The 16295-nt window shown below is 29.8% G+C and overlaps 2 protein-coding genes across 4 annotated transcripts in view; one reads left to right on the forward strand and one right to left on the reverse strand.

Moving 5' to 3' along the window:
- The window catches only part of LOC111028964 (sodium- and chloride-dependent GABA transporter ine-like), a 33470-nt gene extending 26051 nt beyond the window's left edge, over positions 1-7419 (forward strand). For 2 of the 3 annotated variants that reach the window (XM_022307763.1, XM_022307762.1), the window contains exons 6-12: positions 604-874; positions 4501-4729; positions 5109-5221; positions 6147-6287; positions 6419-6619; positions 6948-7124; positions 7243-7419. In XM_022307763.1, the coding sequence (XP_022163455.1) occupies positions 604-874; positions 4501-4729; positions 5109-5221; positions 6147-6287; positions 6419-6619; positions 6948-7124; positions 7243-7404 (1294 nt within the window). In that variant the 3' untranslated portion in view covers positions 7405-7419. Of the gene's footprint in view, positions 1-603; positions 875-4500; positions 4730-5108; positions 5222-6146; positions 6288-6418; positions 6620-6947; positions 7125-7242 lie in introns of those variants that run through there. The other variant, XM_022307764.1, reaches the window with a different exon arrangement.
- A 1375-nt stretch (positions 7420-8794) lies between these two features.
- On the reverse strand, positions 8795-12976 carry LOC111028976 (tRNA-splicing ligase RtcB homolog). The gene is made up of 10 exons (XM_022307776.1): positions 12721-12976; positions 12462-12657; positions 12106-12236; positions 11910-12036; positions 11738-11844; positions 11174-11333; positions 9649-9824; positions 9435-9569; positions 9199-9363; positions 8795-9127 (listed from the first exon to the last, which is right to left on the reverse strand). Exons 1-10 carry the CDS (start codon positions 12814-12816, stop codon positions 8900-8902), a joined length of 1521 nt encoding a protein of 506 aa, XP_022163468.1. The 5' UTR covers positions 12817-12976; the 3' UTR covers positions 8795-8899.
- Positions 12977-16295: the final 3319 nt, after the last annotated feature.

A 16295-nucleotide genomic window follows, 5' to 3' on the forward strand; every position in this document is an offset into this window, starting at 1 on the left:
TCATCGGTAAATTAACGAAAATCCGACTGTTAAGTATGAATAATACTTACTAGTATTTCGATTTGATTATTGTACATTCGCTAGATCGCATGTAATAATCGTCGTGCTCGTTTAACTTCCTCCTTTCTTCCCGACGGCCATGAATATTGTTATTGTTTATAATATTATTATATTATAATGAATTCCATTACAGTTTCCAAACGATGATAATAAATGTAAAATATGTCACGTGTTACAGTGTTTTTAGTTTTGATCATGTACCATGTATCTATCAATCTGTACACAAATATATATATATTATCATACATAAACACATTTTTAAATTTCTACCAATTTTGAGAGTCTGCAACGTACTTCTGATTTTATAGAGAGTTGTGTTTTTCGAATAACTGAGACACGATAAATCGTAATGACGTCGTTCCAAAACCAATATTCAAGGGTAGCCTCGGGAGAGTATTATTAAATCTTCCCCAAAAACATAGGATGTATGAACTAACTTACCAGTTATAGCGCCTTCCATCTCGTTGATATTTTTCTTTAAAAAAAAAAACAATTTTTGTACTTTGGGTATTATTCTAAAATATTTTTTATCACATCTTACAGCTTGAAAATGCTGAAGATAGCAAAAGACCCGAACACGTTGGGCAACGTCCGTTGGGAGCTGGCCGTGTGCATGTTTGTCGTGTCCACCGTCGTGTACTTCAAGCTGTGGAAGAGTACCGAATCGTCCGGCCGCGTCCTCCACCTGACCGCCACTCTGCCGTTCGCCATGCTAGCCGTACTGTTGGTCAGGTCACTAATGCTTGACGGCGCCGACATAGGCATCGAATATTTCCTGTTCAAACTCCGCTGGGAACTGCTGTTGGACTCGAAGGTTAGTAGGGTTGAACACTCAATGCAGGATGGCACTTTTAAAGGAATTGACAGTCATTATTTTGAAAATCATCAAGTACTTATAAACGTTTTTGAACATAATATGTACATAGATAACATTAATTCACTACGAAACGACATATTATTATGAAAATAATTTTTAATTTCTAAAAGAAAAAATTCTGAGAAAAATATTTTGCTTCAGAGTATGACATTAAAATGTATGTTGTCCTTTAAAAAAAAGTGAAATACTTTTAAAATCATACAGTAAAAAATGAAATCGTCATAAAAAAATGAGGTGCTGTAATCATGACATCAAATTGCGTAGACAAATTTTTTTTCAAAAAAATGTTTTGTATATTTTATGGTTGGTTTACGGCGGGATATTATTTCACGATAATATGTAAGGTATGTTTGTCGTGTTTTATACGACCACGATGACCGCGAATACGTATAGTAAGTGGGTACAATCATTCAGTGCAATATTTTCATCTCGTCATAATATCATAATATATATGAGTTTTCATCGCCCCCCTACTTCCTCGACCAACATAAGTCCTGCGTATTTGTTACGTTTATAATGTCCTGCTTATATATTTTTTTTTTTACCAATACCAGTCTAGACGTTATTGTTGCCCCGTAGAAAGCGAACAAAAGTGCAGGATAAAATGAGCGTATTACGACGATATGTGTAACCACTAAACCACCTACCTACGCGTGCAAGTGCTCGTAGTACCTATATACGTATTCGAATCATTCCACCTCACGCAGTCAGACGACAAGGTCAGGTTATAATAAGTTATTATAGTAATATTTGTAATTGTGATATGTATTATAAATTATAATATATAAATTAGTTATGGCATAACGATGACGAGAGAAAAATTGTTTTCGTCCGCTAAATCCATTCGCGATGAACTTTATTTTACCGTCCGTCGTCGACAGTTCATTCCTCGTCTAAGAAGTCATCGGTTCTTTCATTCGTCGAGTTTGTTAACATTACTGTGTAGTAGTCTTTGTGTATTATGCACTGTTAAATTGTTCGAGTACCTACGTCAAACACGCTTTTATTATTATGATTGTCATCACAGCAGACGTCAATCGTCCTTAATTTTATTATTCTCCCCGTAAAATATTATTGTTCCCCACGTCAGATCGTCATTTACAAACGCCCGTGATTTTTAGTTACTCGGGAATTCGATTTATGTATTAATAATGGTAGTCAGGTAGATTAGGTACTCTTTTAAACGCTATGTTAGGTAAATCATTAGTAAATATTTTTCCAAGTAGAATGAAACAAATAAAATGTTAAGCGGTTTCCAAAAAATGGTCACAGCATACAATTATTACGATCGTGACAAAACAAACTAGACAAACTATGTAGGTACCCACTTCGAGTTTAAGTGCCCAGTGTTTTTTAAAACATTATGGGTAACTTAAAATATTTGAAAATTATACGATTGCCGGGAAAATATAGCCGCATAATATTGAAAACTGTTTATTATACCTATTATCACAGTTTATAAAGCTCATAAACTAAAATAGTAAATAATAAACTAAACTGCATTGTAGTACTCAAATACATTTTAAGTGCAGTATTATTTTCCTGGTGCGAATATGAAGATATTATAGATAAATGTTTGTAAGAACGAACATTTATCGAGTCATAAGTCGATGTTTGTTATCTACGCGAACATAACCTAAGCATGTTTGATGTTTTGATTTGAGTGTATGTGTAAACATTGAACATTTTGCATCGAATTATGACCTTAAAATTCAGACGTCCATGATAAGACCTGCAGAGTAAATAATTTACAAGTTATTATTATTAATCCGAATGCGTGATAAATAACACAAATGTTGTATATTTATTATTTATACCAACGATTTAATAAGCAGTTACAAATTAGACTAGATAACCTGGTATTAAACATGTATATGATTATTATTATGCCTATCCGGTAATACTATTATACTATATGTTGGTAGACAAGTCATCCTTGAAACTTGAGATGTTAAGAGTTTATCATATCTATATTAAAGTAATATATTTTGTAAGTAGTAATATATTTTTTAAGAATTTTAGATATAAAACCACTTAAAAAAAAATCAATTTAACAATATTATAATTCATTTTGTTAACGTAATAAATTTTACTTTTCACTAATCTTAAGGCCTTAACTTTACAATTTTACAAACAATATAATACGTATAGGTGCATGACATACGCACATGACACAAAGACATATATAAATATCATATTAGTGAGTATACACTATACAATATACGTTATATAACCATCATGGAGTATACACAAGATATTATAATTAATATTTTTATTAGGTAAAAATATTTGTATCTAATTGCGTTCTCTTTAGTGTCATTTTATTAGGAATTCACTAAATTAGAGAAAATCATAAGAATTTCTAATGAAATTTTTAAACTAGGTATTAAAACAATTATTATGATATACAATTTCAACAGCATACATTTTTTAAATTTTCACCGGTACATGTTAAAAAATAACTTAGTATGAAAGCAAATTAATATACCTATAAATTACCATATGTAATAAATTATCATATACAACGAACAACTAACAAGTAACAACACATCTTTAAAACTTTAATGCGTTTAAACATATCTGTATATTTAAATTCCCAAGGACTCGTACTTCGCAGTCGAACTTTACTTAGCATTATTTAAATATATTTCACAGCTTTAAGTAAAGATTTTGTGGGATTTACGTAATATTTTAACGTGACATTTAAGCAAAATATTTACTACCCAGCGTACAAGCTAATGATTTATTTTAATGAACAATCGTTGTTTTTAAGAAAAATTGGCATAGGTATTTTAAAGATCTTATTTTACATTTTTACAACTTTAATAATTTATCTACTGTGATTAAACTTATAACTATTTTTTACAGACTTCAAATTTAAGTTAACGTAAGGCATAGCCCATAAACGTTATCATCTATTGATAATTTAAAATATTTCAAAATCGCAATAAATGTAGCCTTATGATTTGTACCTATATTACGTAATAGTGAATATTCAATATAGTTATTGATATACATACTTTTTACTAAGTAATAAGTTATATATTACAGGGAAACTATTAAAGTTACTTAGGTAATATTAGTACTTAAGTCACAGTTCTCTGTAAATACATATCATTAATTCAATTGGATAATCTATGAATTGTATTACCCATATTATATTATGCTAATAGAGAACTCGACATTTTTGCATGTCTACTACGCAGAACAAAGTTTCTATTTCACTTTTTTCATTTTTTTCCGCCACACTTACTTTAACAATATAAGTACTAAAATCATAGTTTTCTGTAAATACATACATACCTAACAATAATTAATTTAAATAATTCATAAATAGTATTATACTTTGTACCTATCAGTCATCAATAGAGAACTGGGCATTTTCATATCTATACTATACACAAATCAAAGTTTTCTATATTATATTATTTTCTTTTTTATGTCTACTATTTTTTGTATTTACGACAAAAATAATATTATGTTCCTATCCTACACAGAATTTGATCGATTTGATTTGTTCACATTTAAAATTTCCGACCAATAATATATTTTATACTACATAGGTTTGGGTGAGCGCCGTGGGTCAAAACCTAAGCTCCATCGGTATCGCCTTCGGTCTGGTAATTTCGTTCTCTTCGTACAATCGTTACAACAACAATATAATGGTGGACACCGTGACCATATCACTCATAAACGGCGTTTCGAGTTTTGCCGTGGGACTTTTCACGTTCGCCACTTTGGGGAGCATGGCCAAGGAGTACGGAAAGTCCGTGGAAGACGTCATACCGGATGGTAAATGACACAATATTATAACAATAAATAATAATTAATTAGTAATAACAATAACTTAAGTGTACATCGCAGGTTGTGAGCTATCTAAGCGCATAAATGCCATAAACATTTAGGTACTTACTCAAAAACATATTATGACATAAAAATGCATATACAGATACTTTAAAACGCAAAAACCTGTTAAATTGCACTTTACGTAGAGAAGACAATAAAATTGGTCATTGAAATAAAAAATACTCATCGTATATACACTGCACGTCGATAGTTTTATTAATACGCATTTGTTGTCTATTTTAACAGCAAATAAGTGACTGAAAACCAGTAATAATATCTTACAGATTTATTTCATTACTTACCTATTTCATATTGTATTGAGCAGGACCAGGAATTGTGTTCATCCTGTTCACGAAAGTGCTATCCAGTATGCCGTACTCCACCTACCTGTCGATGTTACTATTCTTCATGATGTTTTGTCTGGCCCTGAACAGCGAGGTAATTTATATTTTATAGCATAAGCATTCATAACATTGCATGCCCACGCCGCGTACCCAAAGACGTACATTTAGAATTTTGACGTCACAGGTAAAGTTTTATTGTCACCCTTACATTGCTTCACACCAAAAAAATGTGAATATTAAAGAAAACATTTGAAGACAATTTAACCGTACATCTTATGCGCATAACACATCACACATACTATAACATTATAATTTGCGCCTAGATTTCTTCTCACTGAAGTCTCGTATGATTTCTACATGAAACACACCTAAACGATTTTATATAATTCGCATTACACTTAAAAACCAAAATAGAAAAATCGGTGCCGGAGCAATAACGACAACTTAAAACATTATCGTTGAAACACGCGTTTTATACTACTTTAAGCGGTAAACTTTTGATAATGTTATCGTGTAAAATAAAATAATGCTGTGTAGCCGCTATCTAAAATCTTAAAATATTTTAATTTCTTGGTTGACGAATGAAAATGGATGATGGACTATGGATTAAAAAAAACGCTGCCACTCCTAAATCCCATTAAAAATTTTGACACCTAAGGCGATGGTACCCCCCTCGCCTTCTAAAATACATCCCTGCACCTACCTATATAATATCCTTGTAATACTTCACTTCAGTTAAAAAGTCTCCAAACGTAATGTAATCAGCGAATTTGATGCGAATCGTAATGTCTGTGGTTAGAAAAAATCTATGCCCAAATAAGGGTTGGGGGATCTGTGGACGACAACTCGTGCTGAAGTTGCCTCCACAACTTATGTGTAAAAAAAAAATCTTACCGGTTATACGAAACGGTACGTACTGCAGTACGATATGTCACCACACTTGTAGAATAATTAAATTCTTAGTATGAACCAAGAAAATAGGTAATTACCTACCACTTGTTTATTTCATTTCATTTCAGTTCGCCATCGTCGAAGTCATCGTGACGTCCATACAAGATGGATTTCCACGCGCTGTCAAAAAATACCTTATCTGCCACGAACTGTTGGTCTTGGTGGTCTGCTTTGCTTCGTTTCTTCTCGGACTTCCACTTGTCACGCAGGTCTGCAGGGTGTCATTAAAATTTTATTTTTCACTATTAACGAGTATTTGTTGAGCATTTACATTGCAAAGTCCAAACACGACCAACTGAATTATATTGACCGATTTTCTTTACGTATATGCTGTTCACAGGGTGGTACATACTTGTTCCAAATAATTGACTATTACACTTCTACGTGGTCGGTGATTTACATTGCATTTTTCGAAGTGATAGCGGTGTCCTGGATGTACGGTGGTAATAAAATGGTTGAGGACATCGAAAGGATCACGGGAACAAAACCGCTGTGGTTTTTCAAATTCAGTTGGTACATTACTACTCCCCTTTTACTAATGGTAAGTTATACTATCATAATACTGTCCGATGTTCGAAGACAATATGCACCTATAAAGTTGCCACAAGCCTCACGCAACCCTCTCCACATAAAGCTTAACGTTTCTATTTGGCCGTTTCTGATAACACATCATGCGCAAACACATAACTGCGCTCATAACACAAAATGCTCAAATTATAATTTAATTTGTAATAGATATCGATAAAATAATACCTCTAGTGGTTTTTCCATTGATTCTATACATTATAATATGCGGCATGTTAAATGTACAACAGTTAAATGTCTGAATAATAATTTGATTTATCGTTTGTTTTTTCTTGTTTTATTAGTTTGTATGGGCTTTCAGTTTAACAGACTATGAGCCACCGACCTATATGAATGGCACTCGGAGCTTTCCCACTTGGGTCCACGTGATAGGATGGTCCATGGTTATGATCTCATTGGCATGTATACCCATCATGTCTGTTTATACGTTCCTACATTCCGAAGGGATGACATTTTACCAAGTAAGTTAACAACTACAAAACTATTATTAGAATATAATTTGTTGACGAAAAAAATTATATGACTTGATTTTAGAACGCATAGGTACCTGTAGTTTTCATTGTTCCTTGTTTTTTTTAGAAATTGAACAGATCAATAAAGCCCAGATCAAATGAATTCGGTGAGTTGCCAATTGCATCCAAAGACAACTTAAAAGAAATGGCTACTTTGATAGAATGCAAAGCACCTCAAATACCACCAATTATTGTCTTCCCGGAAACTGTTAAAAATAGTAAAATATAATAATTTATGATTGTATACCAGCGATTTTTGTTCACAATTATACCCCAAAGTTTTTTTTCACAAATAACGATTTAAATTATAATATTCTGTCATTGTAACACACCAAACACACATTCCATGCACCAGCTATAATACGTTACACTCAACAGGTAGGTACAACCCATTGTACAGTACATGCATAACTGAAAATATTCAATATGTGTAGTTTATGTTAAATTTAACAAACAACTTTTACCTACTTTATTTTTTTATATCATTTATAATATTATGTGGTTACAAATCGATTCTAATGCACGTTTTAAATTTTAAACGATATAAGATTTGAAAATATTACCAGCAAATAAAACAAATTTACCTTATTTATTTACCATATCACAGATAAAGATTTTTTTTACTTTTATAATACATTTTGAATTTTTTAACGCAAATCATTCATCGTATACTTTTTAATATTTATAATAAACATGGATATGCATTATGCAGTGCACATTATACCCGACATATATTTGCAGTCGTATATAGATGTTACTACTTATCTGCTAACTTCTAGAGTGTAATTGTATTGCTGAAAAAGTCCAAGCTCTAAGGTAGGTCGAAAAATATCTAGCAGTCGGTAAGTTTATATAAAAAAATTGATAACCTTCGAAGATCTATAAGGCTAAATACTTCAATCAATTAACAAGTATGGGTTTCAAGTTTCAACAGATAAAACAAAACGTTAACTAACAGGAAGAAAACACATAAATTTCATAGTTTTAGGTAGAACTGTATTGCAGATTATTAGTTATTACTTAATAGATACATAGTACTACCTACCTACCAGTGATTATTCTATCAATTTTGTTGAAGGTTGGTGCACTCAACATTTCAGCCAATGTAGCAACCATTTACACATTGGTGGAATCTTAATGAAGGCTCGAATGTTTGACAAAAATTTATTTTGTTTTTTAGTTTTAATTCAAAAAGGAATAACCGAAAAAACTTGAAATTTGCACCAAATATTTATATTACCATTTACTAGACATATATTTTTCAATTTTGTTATATGTTATTCATTTATGACAATAAAAAAAATTTGTTTCCCAACAGAAAAAACTAGGGTACCTCATTAGTTGTTATTATAGCAATTTAAAAATATCAAAAATACATTGGCACAATTTTTTTATACACATTTGAAATTCAAATTTTAATGAAATTGTATATTTAAATTACAAATTACGATTTAAATTATTACCTTTTTTACTAAGAAATTTAAATAGAATGAGTTATATAGTTTAATATACATAACTTAATATCTGTCCCAAGAATATTACTTGAATAAAACTAGAAATATTGTTGCACTGAAATACATAATAACTATTAGTAAATAGTAATTGATGCAGGTAAAACATTTACATAATACGAATGTGGTTTATGAACATATTATAATACAAAATATACATGTAATTAGATGTAATTTAGAGATTATAGAGGTAAGATAAAAGAAAACTAATTTTTATCCTTTGATAACAGCAATTGGCCTTAACTTTACGGTCTTCTTACTAATCCCTGCCTCATGGCAAGTGTCAACCACATCAGTGACATTTTTATATGACTCTGGTGCTTCCTCCATTACCAATTTTGGTGAAGCCACTCGAATTGCAATCCCTTGTTGCTGCAATTTTTCTAATACATCATTATAGTCTATGTTTCTACGAGATTTAGCTCTCGATAATGCACGTCCCTAGAAAAAAAACATTTCAGTAATTTTATTAAAATAACAACTAAGTAAAATTAACTAAAAAAATCACTTACAGCTCCGTGGCACGTAGACCCAAATGTTTCGTTCATGCCCTGTTCAGTTCCAGTCAACACATATGAACAGGTACCCATAGTTCCACCGATCAATACTGGTTGACCAGTCAGTTGGTAGTCTACTGGAATAAGAGGATGATAAGGTGGAAACGCTCTTGTTGATCCCTGAAACAATAAATAAATAACATATTAAAATACAGTAACTAATAACTTCTATAAACCTATGTTCTGAATACCTTTCTGTGCACCAATAGATGTTTTGGTTTTCCATCAACATAATGTTGTTCCATTTTCGCAATATTATGAGATACATCATATATGACGTGCATGTCTAAATCATCTGGTGTTAATTGAAATTGTTTTGCAAAAGCCTTTAAAAAAAATAATTAATACTAATTATTATTTATAAACAAATTTACAATAATGTTGTAGTAACAACAGTATACATACTTGACGTGCTAAAAATGTCATCGAACTTCGATTCACCCATGCAAAATTTGCAGCAGCTGACATGGCTTTTAAATAATTTTGACCTTCATTGGACTTGATACGAGCGCACGCTAATTGTCTGTCGTTAACTTCAATTTGGTCCCGTTTCATAGCTTTTTCCATTTCCAGTAAAGCATCTTAAGTAAAAAAAGTCTTAAATATATTTATCTTCCCAATAAAATTATATTATTTACTACTTGATTTATTTTTAGAAATTTCAATTAATATACTATTCAAATGTATTTATTTATTAATATAATTATTTATGGCTATGTATTTTCTATACAAGTATTGAAAATATAAGTTCTACTTTTTAGTTCAAAGCTTGTAAATAAATTATTGTTTATATCAATACTGTTCTAAGATTTAAATATATGGAAACCCAGCAAATATTCATTAAAAAATTGTTAATGTTCACACCTTTTAATGTTATTGACTGTGTCATTGAAGTCGAGTTCAAGACGTGGACAGATTATTTCTCAGTTTTATACCCAATGAAAAACACGATTCCAACAAGACCCATTCGAGTGCTACTTATTGAGGAAAGTAAACCACAATATATAAACCATAAGTCCACATATCATGGGCCTTACTTATCAGCTGTCATCACCCTCACCACTAATAAAAGTAAATTTAATATTATTTTTATTCTTTATATGTAAAATTAGTTGTACAACTACAATACATTTTTTTTAAATATTTCGTTCTTTATTTCTTGGGTTTTTGAGTTCTGAAACTTTAAAATTTCAATACTGAACATTTTAGGAATATTGATTAATATCGATTTCCCCGTGGCCCTTCAAATGTTTTTAATTGAACATAGAACGTACATTGAAAGTTAAAATATGCACTCCAAAATATGTGTGTAATGTTTGTATGTCTAACAAATTATGAACTGTAACTTTTTAATATAAGTAACACCTTGTAGCTGAGACTGCATGACCTTAAATAATGTAAAATTGAACGTTTATACAAATTAAAATTTATTATAACTGCCAACTAAAATGTTATTTATGTTTTATTGTAATAAGACACTAAATTATTTCTTAAAAAAAGGAATAAGAACTTAAGTAAAATCATGAAAATATACCTCAAAAACAAATTAAATTTGAAATATATACATAACATTAAAATATTTAAAACACATCATGAAATACATAATGTGCTCAAATTCCATATCATATGATCCACTAGACAAAAATTGGAAAAGCATTTTAATCTAGGCTAAAGATAAATAAAAAAAATATTCACACATAACATTATACAGAGAAACCAATAAATGGATATTTTGGAGAATTCTCCACTGAGATTTATATCTATCAACTAAAAATACTAAGCAAGAAAGTCTAATAAAAATGTATTTTACATTTTTAATTTACTATTTTAATTGAATTAAACTCACATCCTATATTATAATATAATACCTCAGGTATAATAATATATTACTACTTTACTAGTATTTAAATATTTAACAAATATGCAATACCTGTTGCCACTTGGTGTCCAAAACCGCGACTTCCAGAATGTATCATAACACATACTTGACCAATATTTTCTATTCCCATTTTCTTTGCTGCCCATTTATCATAAACTTCATCAACTACTTGTATTTCTGCATAGTGATTACCTGCTCCTAATGTTCCTAACTATAAAAATGCATATAAATATTCAAAAAATTCAAAATAATAATTTTGCTTAGTACCTAAACCAGGCATCTTAAACACGTAGCCCTCAAATCATTCTTTAATGGCCCACGGGTACTAATACCAATTAATGAATAATTAATTGTGAAAATAAATTCATAAAAAATGTTTGTGTTACAACTAGGTACGTTAGAAAGAGGTAAACATTATGTTTCTATCTTGACTTCTGACACACGACAATCAAATAAGTATTGTGTCGTATTATATTGTAAGTAATTGAAAACAATTTTTTTTTTCAATAAATATTCATGTACAGCCCACATCTATTCAATATATTTGGGAAAGCTAATACTTTGAGTTTGACATGCCTGATTTAAATTATGCAATATTTTAAATTAAAAATTCACCTGTGGTAAACCTCGTTTTCTAGCTCTCATGCTAACTTTAGACGAATCTGCATTCAACATTCTACCATTTTCTTCACAATGTTCTTTGTCTTCAGCCCATGCATAACCTGATATAAATATAATTTTTTAAAATAATATTACAAAATTTTAATTTATAAAACCTGATATTAACCTTCTCTTAGAGACCAATCCATTCCCATTTCAAGTGCTTCTTCTAAGTCATTTGCATTCATTGGTATGATTCCTTTTGATCCTACCCCAACCGGAATATGATCAAACATACTTTGAGCTAATTGTTCCTAAATAGCATTGAGGTAATATATGATAATATTTTGATGGTAAAAATTAAATTATTATTATAGTGTTACTTTGATGGGCTGAACATCTTTTTCAAATAAGTTTGTTCGGAGTAATCGTACACCACAGTTAATATCAAATCCCACACCACCGGGTGAAACAATTGATTGAGGATCATCCATATCAAATGCAGCCATATTTCCTAAAAACAAAAATTATAAAGAACAATAACAATTAATACTAAGGAAAAACGAATACTGTACATAAACATATTGCATATACGTTAAATCAATTTTCATTAATAATTATTAAAATGTATATGTATAGTTATGTATAATACTATAATATAACAATAGCAGTAGGAACAATTTGGACATTCAACAACTTACTTACATATTTTGTAAAATAGGTACTACTCTAAACTTACCAATAGCAAATCCATAACCAGAGTGTACATCAGGAAGTCCAATAGATTTATGAACAATGCCAGGTAATGCTGCCACATTAGCAATTTGCTTAACACCAGGTAAAAATCCACCGATCATTCCAGGTCGACATGCATTTTGTAACTCTTCCAACATAAGTTTTTCCAAAAATTTATTAACATAAAACACCCCTTCAACCTATAAGAACAAACATTTTCTAATTAAAACCAAAAATATTCAAAATAAAATCCTTACACCTACCCTCATATTTGGTTGAAATCCTTTCTTTATTTCCCATTTAAATGGAGATTTCTTTTCTAGAAATGCTAGTTCTTCACTATACGGTCTTACAACCATTTTGTTTCAATTTTAACTTCACTACGACTATATTATAGGTAGAGTACAAAATCAAAATATTATTATTTTATGAGACTTATATAATGTAACATACTAATATATTAATAATAAATTAGAACTAAATATTATGATTCACAAATTCCAGAAGTATAAATTTAAAATCGAATAATATCCAAATTACACGTTATCATATCTGTAATCGTTATCAGAGACTAAAAAATGCCGTGTGATACGATGAAAAATATTTACATTCTCCTTGTTTTTTTAAATGGCGGAATTTAGTAAAAAGTTCAAAATTAATAGAATTAAAAAGGAAATATTGGACTGTGTAGTGATCATTGTGCAGAACACTACAGTCTACACACACACACACCTTAACAGTTACCATACTCTGATTTAGACTATTACCTGAGTGACTGACTAGTACCCTTGCATCCGACTAATCATAAATTTGAATTTTTTCATTGCATGCGATAAATAACAATTTTTTATGAGACATCTTTTGGCTCAAAAGTCACCGGCCCAGAAATCTTGTAAATTGATCTCTGTGCGTACATGTCTTATTATTTAATGACATAGCACGTCATCTAGTACTTAAAAGTGGGATTGTTGTATAATAAATGTAACAATTGTCAATTAGTTTACACCTATGGATTTAGATAGTAGATAACAAAAACTATTTATTTCAAACAAAATAAAAATAAATAACTTAAAATACACTTGTAACTTTTAATACGGAGTATTTATCAATACAACTTTACCTAAGAACAATTATTACAAATACTTGGAGTGGACCTATAGAGATGACAGAAATCATAAATGGAACGACTGCGTGGGCAACGAGTACTGACTTACATCAAACAATGCAATAATGCAATAGACGAATTAGCCAGAACTATCTGGGGAGGTAGAGCCGAAATACTCAGCACTACCGTGTTGGCTCTTGTGTACAGTGCTATTGACTACTGTACCAGCATAGGCAGTCCTACGGGTGCAACCTGTGCTACACCTGACAATTCAAAAGGTAAGTATTTTAATTGGTTGTCATCATATAACTTATTCGTAACTCATAATAAGGTACGTGTTTTATAATTTCATTCGGGCAATCAGTAATAATTGTATAATATTTATTTGTTGGCAACTCAGACCATATTTTAAGGAGGGAGGGACTTTAAATACCTTAGTTTATCAAAATGCAAAACTAGGTAACTTTTAAGAATCTCGGACGCAAAGTCCATTTAAAAAAGAAGTTGGACAAAAAGTCCAAAAATACAATATATTCTATTGAATTTCCATATATTATATTATATTGTATTATATTATATTATATTGTATTATATTATATATTATTGTACAAATAATATTATACATAGGTTTTTCATATATAATTAATATCCAAATTTAATTAATGTAACTATAGGTAAGGAGTCGGATACCGACATTTTGGAAGTGGTATGGAAGCGGATAGGCAAAACAAAAATCACCGGGATATTTAATGGGGCTGCACTTGTGTATTTATCACTCTACATATAGTATAGGTCAGGGACCGAACCTTTAAGTATTGCGTCTGCGTATTAACCTTTTTTTTTGATAAAACCTAAATACAGTGAAAATTCTCCTACATACCTATTGGCTACTACATAAATCATAAATGAAGATATAGTTGGGCCTATATAAAACAATAATAAAATAAAATATTGTTTCGTGAATAATACTCTTAAACGCACAAAATAATAAAAGTAAATTAAAGAATTCAAATGTGAAATGACTATCGTTTTTACATAGACGAAAAAATGTTTGATGTTTACTTACCACACTTATAAGAATAAGAAAATAGAAAAGAAACATCGATCAGAAAAAAATATAACAGTGGGTATAATATATGTAGGTACAAAAACGGTTTCAAGCCCTGCTAATTAGTAATTTTTGTACTCATATTATACTACTATATTTTTGTCTGATCAATGTTTTATTTTCAATTTTCTTATTCATATACAGTTATACTTAACAAAGAAAGTAATCGATGTTTCTATTTTTTAAATATTTATAATATTTGTAAAGCTGTCTCTTTTAAAGTTAACAAAGAACATAGTAATGTAATCGAGGTCCTACAGTTTTAAATACATGTATGTATTAAAATAACTGCTGCAAGTACTTAGTTAATGAAGAAAACCCACAAAATATGATTAATATAATAAAATAAAATGTATAGTATAAATACAATTCATTGTTAAAAAGTTAAAATTAACTACATTTTTTATATTAATATTAATAAAATTCTATAGATGGGAAGGTGCTTTATAGTATATACCTACATAATAAATTATGTAATTATAAATGAAAATTTAATAGAATATTTTATATCATCGGACTTTTTGTCTGACAACAAAAATGTGCTCGGACTTTTTGTTCACCTCTTTGCATATAAACTAACAATGAATTATAAAAAAATGTTGTAATCAAGTAAAAAACTAAATTTTTTCTTATCTATGTGATACCTAGGTTGTGCATTTGATTAGATATATCTAAAAATTAAAAACAAAATCAAAATTGAAGGTGACTATAATTAAAATTTACCTCCGACGATAATATTCACAGCACGCTAAGTCGTACGAGGGCGTACAAGTGCAATATTCAAATATATATAATACCTATAATAACAGCACTGTAGTGCTATTATTACAAAACAATATACTTTATTCATATATTAACGATTGGAAATTAATTATTAAAGTATACCGTTAGTAGCTATGGATAATAATTATAAGTTAGTGTTGTATCTTGTACGTACGCCCTTTTTCCCTTCAAAATATGACAATGGCCGTTGGTGAATTGGAAGGGATGTAAGCTATATCTACCACACATAGTACATTATCATAACAGTACGTAACTAAATACGCCAACCAGGTAGGTTTATTTATACAATATTTGAATATTCTTATGGGTATTGTATTTTGTATCATCTCGTGATGACGGAATCCCTCCAGTATAGCCTATAAAGATAAATTCAAACACTTACATGGTTACATAATATACACATAATATATCAATTAAAGATTTATAATATTTGATTAATTGATATGCTTTCAAATCTTAAAATACGAGATCATATCCATTTAAATTTTTCTAGACGATTTCATTTTTAACATGTTTTTTTAAAACTTTTAATATTGACAATTGTCATACAAATACAGGGTGGGGCAATGGGTTCTGACGAATTTTAATCGTAGTTTATTATTCAAGTATTATAAACAAAGTAATGAAACATATTGTATTTTATTCAACATAAAGATTATTTCTAATTGCTGTCAACAAAAATCTTTACTTTTAAAAATTACATTACTTGAGTGGCCATTTTGTAAAAGTCGGCTATCCGTTTTTTCAAAGGTACTGTCTATAACTCTTTGTAGGATATGCAGATCGATGGCTGTAATTTCCCGTCTAATGTTTTCTTTTAACTCTAATAATGTATGCGGATT

The sequence above is a fragment of the Myzus persicae genome, unplaced genomic scaffold (assembly GCF_001856785.1).
Source record: "Myzus persicae strain clone G006 unplaced genomic scaffold, MPER_G0061.0, whole genome shotgun sequence".
NCBI lineage: Eukaryota > Metazoa > Arthropoda > Insecta > Hemiptera > Aphididae > Myzus > Myzus persicae.

Excerpts from the sequence above, each read along its gene's own strand:
- LOC111028976 (XM_022307776.1), bottom strand. The coding sequence starts at position 12,816 with ATGGTTGTAAGACCGTATAGTGAAGAACTAGCATTTCTAGAAAAGAAA. Across the intron at positions 12,237-12,461 it reads TGGTTATGGATTTGCTATTG|GAAATATGGCTGCATTTGAT; the intron begins GTAAGTTTAGAG and ends TTTTGTTTTTAG. Across the intron at positions 9,825-11,173 it reads TGGACACCAAGTGGCAACAG|ATGCTTTACTGGAAATGGAA; the intron begins GTATTGCATATT and ends TTTTTACTTAAG.